This window comes from Parasteatoda tepidariorum, chromosome 6, assembly GCF_982258835.1.
Source record: "Parasteatoda tepidariorum strain Cologne lab strain chromosome 6, Ptep-v5.0, whole genome shotgun sequence".
NCBI classification, from domain to species: domain Eukaryota; kingdom Metazoa; phylum Arthropoda; class Arachnida; order Araneae; family Theridiidae; genus Parasteatoda; species Parasteatoda tepidariorum.
In genome coordinates, this window is record NC_141760.1 from 108,977,907 (window position 1) to 108,990,826 (window position 12,920).

At 33.1% G+C, this 12,920-nt stretch overlaps 1 protein-coding gene across 1 annotated transcript in view; it reads left to right on the forward strand.

The window, feature by feature from the left end:
• LOC107452371 (guanylate cyclase 32E) overlaps nucleotides 1-12,563 on the forward strand; it is a 193,791-nt gene extending 181,228 nt beyond the window's left edge. The window contains exons 18-21 of the mRNA XM_043050036.3: nucleotides 1,720-1,963; nucleotides 3,624-3,722; nucleotides 8,290-8,381; nucleotides 11,791-12,563. Of these exons, the coding sequence (XP_042905970.2) occupies nucleotides 1,720-1,963; nucleotides 3,624-3,722; nucleotides 8,290-8,381; nucleotides 11,791-12,402 (1,047 nt within the window). The 3' untranslated portion in view covers nucleotides 12,403-12,563. The remainder of the gene's footprint in view (nucleotides 1-1,719; nucleotides 1,964-3,623; nucleotides 3,723-8,289; nucleotides 8,382-11,790) is intronic.
• Nucleotides 12,564-12,920: the final 357 nt, after the last annotated feature.

The window sequence follows — 12,920 nt, forward strand, 5'->3', positions numbered from 1 at the left end:
TAATGCGTGGCGAAAATCGACATAGTAAAGAAAATAAATTGATTTTTGAAAAGGGAAAATTAAGCCCTTTTTTAAAAACACCCAATGAAAAATGCAACTTTAAGGGCTTTTAATAATCGAAAATCGAAAATGAGCACCCTTAAGCACTTTTTAAAAACGCTACGCACCACGTCTTATGTTACCTTTTTTATGGTTACACTTTACAAAGACGGAAAGAAGAGATAGCAGAAGAAAAAACATTCGCTTGACACTCGGTTACGGCAGGCGAAGACAAAAATATTTCATTTTCAAAATAATTTTTAACAAAAGGACGGCCATATTGAATGCACATGACAACTATAATGTATATCGAAAATGAAATCGAAAAAAAAACTGGTTTTGAAGAGTCTATAAAACTGTTTACAACTGCTAAAGCACGAAAAAAAAAATAGATTTTAATATTTATGCTTTTATATTTGATTGTCATAAAAGATCATGCTCATTAAAAATATTACCTCATTCTAAAATATTAATTCCAAAATACTGAAGTGATGTTCGCATTAATTTAACTAACGGTTTTCTTTTTTAGCATTGAGAGCATTAATTGTAATTTATCTTGTCCACATGTTTAACAAATCAACATTAAGGCTTGATATAGATTTTATAATTCTCTGATAGAATTATTGTAACTTAAAATTTAAGAAAAAGCATTTCTCTATATCGCCATGACTACACCAGCAAGACAATTCAACAATTTTTTTTAAAGATTCCTTTTCCGAAAATGAATTAAGGACGCCGTTTTCTGTATCGTGACAACGTCTTCCGCCAATACTGAGTATCAGTTAGCAATTCGAGGCTTTTAAGAAACTAGAAAGTAAAAAAAAGGGAGAAATTGGGTTTTGTTTTATTAAGGTATTTAACTAATCCAAAATTATGATTTCGGGCAAAATTTTCGAAATTGAGTTTATTACAAATTTGAAATCCTTGTCTTTTTACCTTTCTAAAAATATTTTACTTTTGTTTGTGCTCTAATTATTTACAAAGTTAGAGCAGTTTCTGTGCAAAATGAGAGCATTGGATAAACTAATGATTTTAAGTCTTTAAATGCATTTATCTCAAAATCAGATTTTTTTTTCAGTTTTTGCACGACCTAAAACACGATTTCTCATGTTTTATTTAAAATAATTGTCGACAATTTTTCATTAGTGCTTATGATCAAAGAACACATGTTTTGAACAGACTAAGAGCAAAAGGTAGAATTTGATTTTTTTAGCTAGTTTTTTTGCAAAGATAAATGTTACATTTTAAAAAAAATTTTTTTTTAACTACATTGATCAATAACTCAGCAGAGTATGCACTTGCTTTAAGATATAATAGTTCAAAACATAGTTGATAGCCTTATAAATAAGATCCTCAACGGAATTTTTGTTTCGGGCAATAGAAATTTTTTTATGGCGTTAAACGTATATGCAAAAAAATTGCCTTATTTTTACCTAAAAAATGGCCATTTAAGAAATAATAATATAAACAATTTTTTTACTAGTTTTATAAGTTTTTCGCATAATAAAACAAATAAACTAGTTTTTAAAAATTTTATATTAATATTTCAAAAAAAAGTTGTTGAAACTACTCGGATTCCTTTAATGGGTGAAAAAATGCTAATTTCAATTTTTATAATTTATTTATTATTTAGTTTTTAACACTAAAAGCAAAATATTTAAAAAAAAAATTGTTTTGCAGGTGGTTGATTTTTTGAATGATCTCTATACCTGTTTTGATTCCATAATTGAAAATTACGATGTCTATAAAGTGGAGACTATAGGCGATGCTTATATGGTAGTCAGTGGACTTCCTATAAAAAATGGTGATAACCATGCTGCAGAAATTGCTTCAATGGCTCTACATCTATTAGAAGCGGTCAAAAAGTTTATCATCAGACATAGACCTGAAGATACATTGATGCTGCGGATCGGTATACATTCAGGTGAGAAAATAATAGTTTGTCGTGCAAAACTATCACATATTTAATTGCATTACTGCGTAGTGTAGTATAACTATTCCCATAACTATTCCATAAGTATTCAATTCACTAGTCTGTGTTAACTCGATTCTATCTGGAGGTGATTTCAACAAAACCCTTTCGATTTGAAAACGGCGAGCAGTTGACTTGCTATTTTTGACTACGACATTATCCTCCTAGTGATGGTTTCTACTCAGTCTCGATCACATACAACAAGGGCCTGTACACACTCGACTGCTGATAGCAATACAGGAGCAACCACGCCCACAACAACTTAATACAGCTCTCACGAGATATCTGTATTAACATCACTGCTGTAGTGTTAATGTTGTAGTGATCTTAAAACAGCTCTCCAGGCCTCTCGCAAAAAACTGCAATGAATAAACTAGTGGTATCCATTCATCGAATTTATCACAGTTAAAATTCTGGGGGTGGGGAGTAATGTAGCGCAACTTCCACAATTATTCAATTTCCATTCACTAGTATATGTTAACTCGATTCTTTCTGGAAGTGTCTTTTGATAGATGACAGTTGCCGTTGTAGGTAGCTTGCACCCACAATTGGTGAGTAACCCGACGTGATTTGACTGCCTTATCTGAACCCACTTTGATTTGAACACGGTGAGTAGTTGACTTGCTATTTTTGACTGTGACATTATCCTCCTCGCGATGGTTGCTACTCAGTCTCGATCATACACAACGGAGGCATGTACGCACTCGACTGCTAATAGCCAATGCAGGACCGACTACGCCCACAACAGTGATCTCAATACAGCTCTCATGACCAGCACTCAAATTCCGGTGATATTAAAACAGCTCTCCCGGCTTCTCGTGAAAAAACGGCAATAAATTAACTAGTGGTATCTCTATCACAGGTAAAATTCTAGTTGGGGAGTTATGTAGCGTTGCTACCACTACAACTATTCAACTCCCATTCACTAGTATACTTTAACGTAATTCTATCTGGAGTTAGCTTTCGGTAGATGACGGTTTACATTGTCGGTAGCCTACACACACAACTGCTTAACTATTTTATTTGTTTAAAATTTTATAACCCAATATCCGATTAAAAGTAAAAGTGATTTGCAATTAATAAGTATTCATTTTAATATAACTATTACCAATCAAATTAGTCTCCCAACAAGATTAGATTGTTTGTCAACAGCAAATTTTACATGAAACAATAAAGTTAACTTAATTAAACTCTGACAGTTTCGATAATGAAAGGTGATGTAGTTCAACATAATAAGTTCGTGCGTCATAAATAAGTTCATGCTCTTACTCCGTATCAAAAGAACCATACTGGATTCAACTATATGGTTTAAATAAATTATAATTATATTTAAATGTTATCAAAAATTTATTAAAACTAAAAGTTTTCTCAATTTTTTAAAGAAAAATTTGAATTTTATGTACTAATTTTTTAAAGCATTCAAAATTGTTTTAAATTAATTAAATTGTAATTAAATTATTATGTTGGTTTCTTAATCGTGATTTTTATTTTATGTCCTTACTCCATAAAACTAAATCAGAGAAAAAGAAATACCATTTTAGGTGACGCCATTACTGAATTTAGAATACTGTAAAGTAACTGTAAATTACCGTAAAATAACATATTTTTTCAGGTGCCGTGTGTGCTGGTGTCGTGGGACTGAAAATGCCCCGATATTGCTTGTTTGGAGACACAGTCAATACTGCTTCTCGAATGGAATCAAGTGGACTTCGTAAGTAAACTTCAAGTACTAATTAATAAACCTAAAGTAATTAATTTGTCAAAAATTTGTGAATAATTTCATTACTATGCGTTAATAAAAATAAAATAATAAAATAAAATATATGTTTCAATAATTTTGCTTTTAAGCAGGCTAAATAGGTAAAATTAATTTTATTTTTGTCAGACTTAAAAAAACATCCAAATAATTAGCATTCCTGATAACTCTAAAATGTATCTACTCTATTTTTTCAATCAAGTAATGTCTAATAAACTGGAAAATGACCCCGTTCTCTGAAAATAGTAATAGACGAGAAAAAAGGTAAATAAATTTAATATTTTAATTCCTTTTATTTTTCTTCTGATTATAGAAAAATAAAATCCCTTACGCGTGGAGTGGAATTAGACAGACGGAGCATCTATGAAAAACAAATTAACATTTATTTCAAGATATTTATTATATTCTGCTTCATTTCAAAAAAGTTATTACTGCTTCATTTCTCAGAATATTTTAAATCGCATTTTAAAATGATGCCTCGTGCAGCTTAATAAATAATTTTTTTTGTACCTAAACCCAAGTCAAAATTTTTGAGGGTTTTCCATTGATGGACCAGCATAATATTCATGGCAACCATCAATAATTCAATCATTAACCATTATATTTTTTGATGGTGGCCAACATAAGTAACCATCACCCCAATGTAGGAATTCGGACTGATTGATAACCAACAAAAGAATAGCAACTTGTTTTGATGGTTGGTTCAAGTTGAACCATCAGAAATTTCCATCATAGTTTCTTCGAAATCAAATGTTGGCACGATCATGAACCACCTTCATCCCAATGTAGAAATTTGGACTATTTACGATGGAGCAACATAATAAAAAGCCAAATTGCTTGGATGGTATATTTCTGAGAACCAACAAGAATTCCCGTTAAAACATCATGGAGGTGCATAGTTGGAACCATCATGGATTGTTGGTTCATGAGAATCAAACTTCTGTTGATGCTTGACCTTCATACTATTAAAGTAGCATTTTCCATCGTGGAATGATGTAAGTTTGTTGGCATATCAAACAACATGAAATCAGCATGGAAAATGTTGGACCATCAAATGATGTTAGACCCTCATGAATGGCACTGAAACCAAACATAAACCATCAAATTTTTTTGATGGAACCATCAAGAATTTCGACTTGGGAAAGTAACACTATTTCTGAAACTTTTGGTTATGATTTTCCAAAGCTTGGTCTCATCTGCCTATAGTGTCAATTGTGGCTCTTCTAGTTATGCGGGACTCGCCGTCTTGCGCCGACGTTGCTTGGTCCTTTGGAGCTGAAGTGACGCCTGCGGGAATTCTTCTAAATTTGGCTCACAGGCCGAAATGGCGAAGGGCACGTTATGATTGACTTAATACTTTTTCAAAGTGTCTGAACACGTTTGAAGTACAAGCGTTCTTGAAAAGAACAATCTCAAGAATCTGAAGTGGTATGATTTACTTGTGAATATGGAAAAACTTTAATTTTATTTTTTTTTTTAAATATGAAGGCGAGAAAACGACACGTTTTGAGTCCCCAGAACTTCGCGATAATTTTCATAACTCACAAAACATAAATGATGAAAACAAAACTTGATTCTCTAGTTAATAATATCAGTGCACCTTGAAAATATATTATGCCCTGATATATATCTCTTTCTATCGTCGTCGCACCTTTCGGCTACCTCGGAGCTTCTTCTTTTGTTTTTTAGCTTTATTTTCTTTCCCATTTTTATCGGGGGAACTTGGCGATTTTCTGTCTCAAATTTCGTTATTTTGATCATTCATATGTCTTTTGGGTCTTGTTTGAAACACTCGAAACTTGTCTACTTTTTCACCTTAATTACTTTCGACGCAAATAAGTTTTTTTTTTTTCATTTACAATTTTTCTTGTTAAGCTTTAGAAAGGAGAAAAGTTCACATGAGAGTATGTATACTTCCACAAGTGACAAAATGAACTGTTCTTCTAAACTACTGTTCTGGCTTTTAATTCCATTTATATTTCGATAAAATGTTCACCCAAATACGACTTTTCCGAGAACGCCCATATTTCTCTGTTGTAGTACTTGGTGCCGGTAAATGTTATCAGTTGGGATGCAGTAAACACAATTTCTTGAAATGTCATGTATTTGATAAAGAATCCTAAAAATATCTTGAGTATATACAGTGCACCACCTTGAATAACTTTTAATTTAATGATCGGATTTTCACGTTCTTAATAGTTCAAGGGGGCAACCTCAAATATGTTAATTAATTTCATAATGAAACCGGTTAAATAGTTCCTGAGGCACCAAATTTTAAATATAAAACTTTTTTTAAATTCGATTTTTCAGTAGATTTTTGATTTCTAAGTAGACGCATTCAGACAAGTTTATGTATTAGGTTCAATTTTATTCTTTTTTTAAAAAAAATCTCAAAGCTATGATTTTTTTCCCGTTAATTTCAGAAGTGTGATTCAGTCACGAGACTTCGGTATCATTTGTTCTGTATAAATAAATAACAGAACGCTCCGAAAGAGAAGAATTTTAGTGCCAATTTGGTACTTCTGAGAGTTCTTTGAATGCTTTAAATTTTGTGTCATACTTTGGAACAAGGGGAACAAGGTTACTAAAAGTAAAATTCGAAAATATACTTTCAGAAAAGAAAAATTACCGCAGTGAATTACTGCAATATTACAAAATTACTGTAATACTTATCCAAATTTGGTGTTGAAAAACTCTTAAAAATTGTGTTGCCTTATTTCAAATTTATACCGAATCGAGTGTTCATACACACTTCAAAGGGTGCAGTTAAAACTTTATCAAGCATAGACCAATCTGCAGCTCCTTGGTAAAAATGTTGTCTTTTTCGAAGCTCAGTAAACTAATATTATTGTAATTATTATTGTAATTATTATTGTATTATTATTGTAATAATTATAATAATTATTGTAATAAGTATAATATATATTATTGTAATAATTATAATTATTATTGTAATAATTATAATGATTATTGTTACAATTACTAATATAATAATTATTATGGCTGGAAAATTATTTTATAGTGCGCTTAAAGAAAGGACCACCATGAGTACTAGTGTACTAGTATTTTAAACTAGTGTTGGTAAATGCAAAATTGTTTTTAAATTTTTAATTGGGTTTTGTTACGATTAACTTAGATTCAACTAACAAAATTTTTTGTTCCTAAGAACTGGTTAAATTGGGTTGGGACTCTGCGTCTAGTTTCGTGTTATCTTGAGACCGTTTATTGAGTTTGGCATCAATGGCCTCCAACTTTGGACAATTAGAATCTGCAGACGATAAACTGTTTACAGTGCCTTCTATTTTAATTTTAAAAATTTACGATAACCTGTATAACAAAAAATGAAAGCAATTGCAGTCATGCTAGATGTTTTAAAATTCAAGAAAAGTTGTGATCGCCTTATTACGATAACTGGTTACCCATTGGTCAAATGCTTTTTCTTTCTGGATTGACTCCGTTAAACATTTCAAATCATGGGTTGCAAAAACTGTCTCCATTGATGTTTGTCGTCGGATTGGTTTTCAAATCCTGCCTATGTACGTGTTTCAAGACGTCACAAAACACTTCTCCTTCTTCAGCATTTATATTTATATTGAAATCATCGTCAAGACAGTAATTATACGTTAATAATAAAAAGAATATAGAAATACTTTAAATTATTATTATGTAAATACATTGAAAATGCCTGCTAGAGAAAATAAAAATAAAAACAGCAGCGGTTGCCATAGCAACGCATGCGCACTGTTTACTATTACTTTTCAACAGAATTGGGTATAATATAAAAAAAACACAACTACTTCCACTTAGTAGGCATAACATTTACCATGACGCAATGCTAAATTCTATGCCACTATCCACATAAATGCCACTATCCACATAAATCAATTATTAATCAAAAATCGAATATCAATTACTTTTCTTTATAATACAATAAAATCTGGCGAGCAGCTATTTAAACGATCGAACACTTCGTTTGTTTATTTGTGGCTTGAAGTTAGGCTCGCAGAAAATGCCGTTCATGGGTTAAATTTAGTAGGAACAACACAACCTGTGACGTAGGCTATATTATACCCAATTGGGTATAATATGAAAAAAGCACAACTACTTCCACTTACTAGGAATAACATTTACCTTTTAGTTTAATTAATAAAGTGAGTTTTAAATATGCTTACTAAATTCATAAACTTCGGTAAAACAACAATATAAATTATTTCCAAAGGAACTAGACTAATACAATTCCAACCTAGCGAGTAGCGACTTACAACAAGACACTTCGTTTGATGCTTTTACTTGTTGCTAGAAATCAGGTTCGCAGAAAATGCTGTTTACTAGTTAAATTTAGTAAGAATAACACGATCTGTGACGTAGGCTATAGTATACCCAATTGAAAAATGTGTGGACGCCATGAAATGCAAACCACGACCCATTTTGGCAATGGGTAATAAAGAAAGAAATAGTACAGCTTTGGGGATATTTATTACGTGAAGGAGTGTTAATTAATGGAATGTTATTTTATTTGCAGCTCTTAAAATCCACTGCAGTGAAGCATGCAAGGAACTGTTAGATAGGTTAGGAGGCTATAAATTTGAAGATCGAGGATTGATTAGCGTTAAGGTGATTTTTTTTTAAAATAACTTACTTTGTTTTTCTTTGCAAGATTTTATTTTAATTCTAATTAAGTTAAATTCATTGAACAAAACTGTGCACATGATTTCGTAAATGCACAAATTCATTATGTATTATGCAATCATTATATATTATACATGTAAAAATAGATGTAGTCAATATTTTTATAAGCTCACCAATGATACAAAGCTCGATCTTCCACCCCACTTTCTAGGGGTGGAGGGGGGTCAACAATGAAATCTTTACGAACCCCTTTTTTTTTACTGTAGATTCGGGATCTCCAGAAAAAGTAACCCGATTCGATTTATACATTGTAAAAAATTGATTAGCGTTAAGGTGATTTTTTTTTTAAATAACTTACTTTGTTTTTCTTTGCAAGATTTTATTTTAATTCTAATTAAGTTAAATTCATTGAACAAAACTGTGCACATGATTTCGTAAATGCACAAATTCATTATGTATTATGCAATCATTATATATTATACATGTAAAAATAGATGTAGTCAATATTTTTATAAGCTCACCAATGATACAAAGCTCGATCTTCCACCCCACTTTCTAGGGGTGGAGGGGGGTCAACAATGAAATCTTTACGAACCCCTTTTTTTTACTGTAGATTCGGGATCTCCAGAAAAAGTAACCCGATTCGATTTATACATTGTAAAAAATTATAGCAAATCTCCACGCTAAAATGGTGTTAACTCATTTACGCTCAATCGGTGTAATAAAACACCATGCTTAACTCTAATTGAAAATAATTCTCGTATGGTGTGAAAGCGTGAGGTTTGGTGTAAGATTATTCCATTTTAACAGTTTAAATTTAAATTATACCTTTTAAATCGTGTATGAACGTTCAATTTGGTGTTGGCACGGAGTAAAGTGTTCTTTTACATAATTTTTTATTCTGTTCAACATAATATTCAGATATATATTACACCACAGATTTTGCAGCAAAGTTATATGAATTTAGCTTCACCGAGATGTTGTAAAATTTGTCAGAAATTGTTTTACAAAAATTTCATTTTTGTAATTAGATAATAAGATAAAATGGTAGTATTGCAAAACTAATCAGATTGTAACAAAAATAAATATATAAATGTTTTAGTAAGTTGATTCGGAAAAAAAAATTATAAAAAATCTTTGACAAAATTTGAAACATGTCTATTTTTATGTTCTTAATCTGATGGGTCTCGCGATTCATCATTTTTCAACAGGCTGTACACTCTTATAACATTTCGCTGTGACAGCGACATCTGAGATACAAAATGCTTAAATAGGGTTGCTTTTTTCTCTGGAGAATCAAACAGTTGGTGTACAAGAAGCATGGTATTAACACAAATCACTAAAGAAACTGTTTCACATATATAATTTTGTTGAAAACATGTTAAATAAAAATTGACAACATTAATGTGTGAGCCGAAGTGAGGAAACGAAATATAGTTGAACTAAAGTTATAAATGCAGGATTTTTGGCTGGCCTATGAGTCGCCTTGAAGATTCGTCTACCAAATCAAGAATTCATTCTTGATTCACAAGTAACTAATCTAACTAAATATAATCTAAAAATTAACTAATCTAACTTAGATCGTTCGTAAAGTCTTTTTGCACTGGAAGTTGTGTGATAATTTATATTACCCGAATCATTTTATTTTTCTGGGGGAGATCTCCCCAAATAAGAAATGAGAGGGCGTTAATGCACCTATATTATTTATATCATTATCACTAACTAGGGTAAGAGGATCCGAATTTAAAACTACTTTTACTGACAAAGTACTTGATTCATCAAATGTAAAAGATGCATCACCTGTAACTCGATGCAAATGAAATTTAACGTAAATGAAATTAACGTTATCCTCGAATCCCAGATACCAGGTGTTTCTACGAGTAACTTACATGAGGCCGGTGGCCGCAATTAAAAACACCAGTCAAATGGCGGGCCGCAACTTTATCAAAATTTTACATAGGACTCTTTTATGTTTGAAAGAACATTAAATATTACTGTCAGATTTTTATCAAGTTGCACGAAACAGAAGTACTGAATTACAAATTAAAATAAAAAGTAGATTTTTACCTGAGAAATAAATTTTTTGCACCGTTGGTATGTTAAATTTCACAGAAACGAAGAAATTAGGGTCGTTTTAACGAAGAAAAGTACTTTAAACCCTTATAGATTTTTTACGAAAATTGTCCGCAAGAAATGACAACTAATATATTTTAGTTCGCGAGCCACAAAAAAAAAGGCTTGGCGGGCCGGACGTGGCCCGCGGGCCGCCAGTTGGTAACCACCGCCATATATCACCAAAATGGGGCAAAACAGAGGTGCTACCATCTGTTAGCAATTGTTAAAACTAAATTCAACGGCATCGCAGGTGTCTAATTATTGAGTAGGACGAAATTAAAATACACAGTCATAAGGAAATAAATTTCTTAAATCTTCAACATCTGTAAAAAGATAAATCTCTTTCTTGTTTTTACCTTTGATCTGTGACGATTGACGAAAATTTTTTTCTATTTGTCAAAAATATTGAAGAGTTCACTTAAACACCGATGCAAGTTAAGAAAAGGCCATCATGGTGTAGTAATCATCCGCGACTGCACCCGCATTCACGTTACATGGAGAGAAAAACCTCCCATAGTTAGCCTGATTGCAAGGAGACTCTAACCCATGATCCGTCTACCACTGAGGATATTTAACGTCAGCACTGCGGTCGGTGCAAACCGGATGCGATTTCGTATCGACCAGCCATCGCATGGGATTCGAACCCGGTTCACCTCATTGGTAGGCGAACGCTCTATCTCCTGAGACACCACGCCTCCCCCGTAGAGATATTTTAATATCCGTCGTTGAACAGCCGACCCAATTTTGGGTTTATGACTACTAATGTCCAATTCCGCAGCCTTGTCATTTTGAACCAATCCAGAAGACAAGAAAACTCCTAGATCATGTTCCCCCAGAGGTATGATTTGTTATGGGAACATAGAGGACTTTGCGACTTGACAGATTTAACGTGCATCAGTCACCATTTACTACACGGGGAGTCTTCGGCAGTAGGGGATCGAACCCACGACCTCTTGGATATGGGCCCAGTGCCCTACCAACCAGACTATCCCAGCCTTTCCCCCATAGAGATAATAGTGTTTTTTCCCTACCGCCAACAATTGCCATGACTAGATTCCAAAATTTCTATATAAAACTTTTACATCTTTCAGAATAAAAATACCACTTGTTGCATTCATCCTTTATTTCTGAGATTTTTAGCTTAGAAATCAGTCAGCTTGACTCCGGTGGACAGCTGTATCTTTCAACAACAATTTTCAATTCACTTTTGTAGAATCCTAGAAAAAAAAGTTCTCATAAACTATCCTTCGTAAATTATTGTTTTTCATTTTCATTCCAGGGTAAAGGCGACATGTCGACTTTCTGGCTTACCGGTCAAGAAGAACACAGAATCAGAAAATTAAAGAAAAACGCCACGAGATCCTCTTTGCGGCATTCGAAATTGAACCGAAGGTTGTCTCTCGAATCGCAAAAGAGGCTGAGATTCGCTGCAGTCAATCCGAAAGCATCGCAAGAAAACTTTTCGCTCGTTCGAGAAAGATCCGAATCTGGTTTGGAAATCGATCTCTCGAACAGCGTCCAACCCCTCATATCGAACAGCACCCTTCCCAAGCGAAATTCCTGCCCATGCTTAGGTGACACGTGCGAAAGGTGTCTGAAATCACTGACACCGAAGGTTATTTTGGAAAATTCTTCAACTGAGAAAGTATCGGAAGTGAAAAACACCTCCAAGCGGAGTCTTCCGGGTTGGAGGAAGATGTCGAGGTTCTCGTCTTTTGTGTCCTGCCTGGGGTCTGGTGAAGTGAACGATACCTCAGATTTCGACGAACTGGGGTTCCTAAGACTGGACAGTAAACATTTGTCTGTCATAGGTCACTCTGAAAGCGAGCCTTTCCTGCCTCATTTACGATACTGTAATAATCATTCTGAGAAAAAGAATGAAATTGTGTGATATATATTAATGAACTCCATAATAGTGGTGGAACATTGCTAGTCATATTTGTAACTTTATTTTTGGAGCAATGAATAACAGGGATATTATACATATACATTTCTATCTTTAAAAATTGTTTAAAGGAGAAATTAAATAAAAAAATGTGACTTTGAAAAAAATGTCTGTGTTATATTTATTTTCGTTTTCTATTACAATTGGTCCAGCCGACCTTTAAATTACAACTTTGAAAATCAAAAAATGTGCAATTGTAAATTTACAAATGCCTGAACAACGCTTAACTAGATCAGTAAAATAACTGCAAAGCATCAGGCCTGCTCCAACATCTTAAAATGGAAGGTTCCACATTGAACTGATCATAAAGACACAGTTTGCAGTCGAACGCCGAAATCAAGCATCACTGGTCATTAAGCGGGCGGGTGATCACTTTGATCACTTGTTTAGGGGCTGAAGGTGCGCGGTATCGGTCCTCGTTAAACTGTTCTAACGTAAAGTGCTCGACTTCGCGCGCAGGTCAC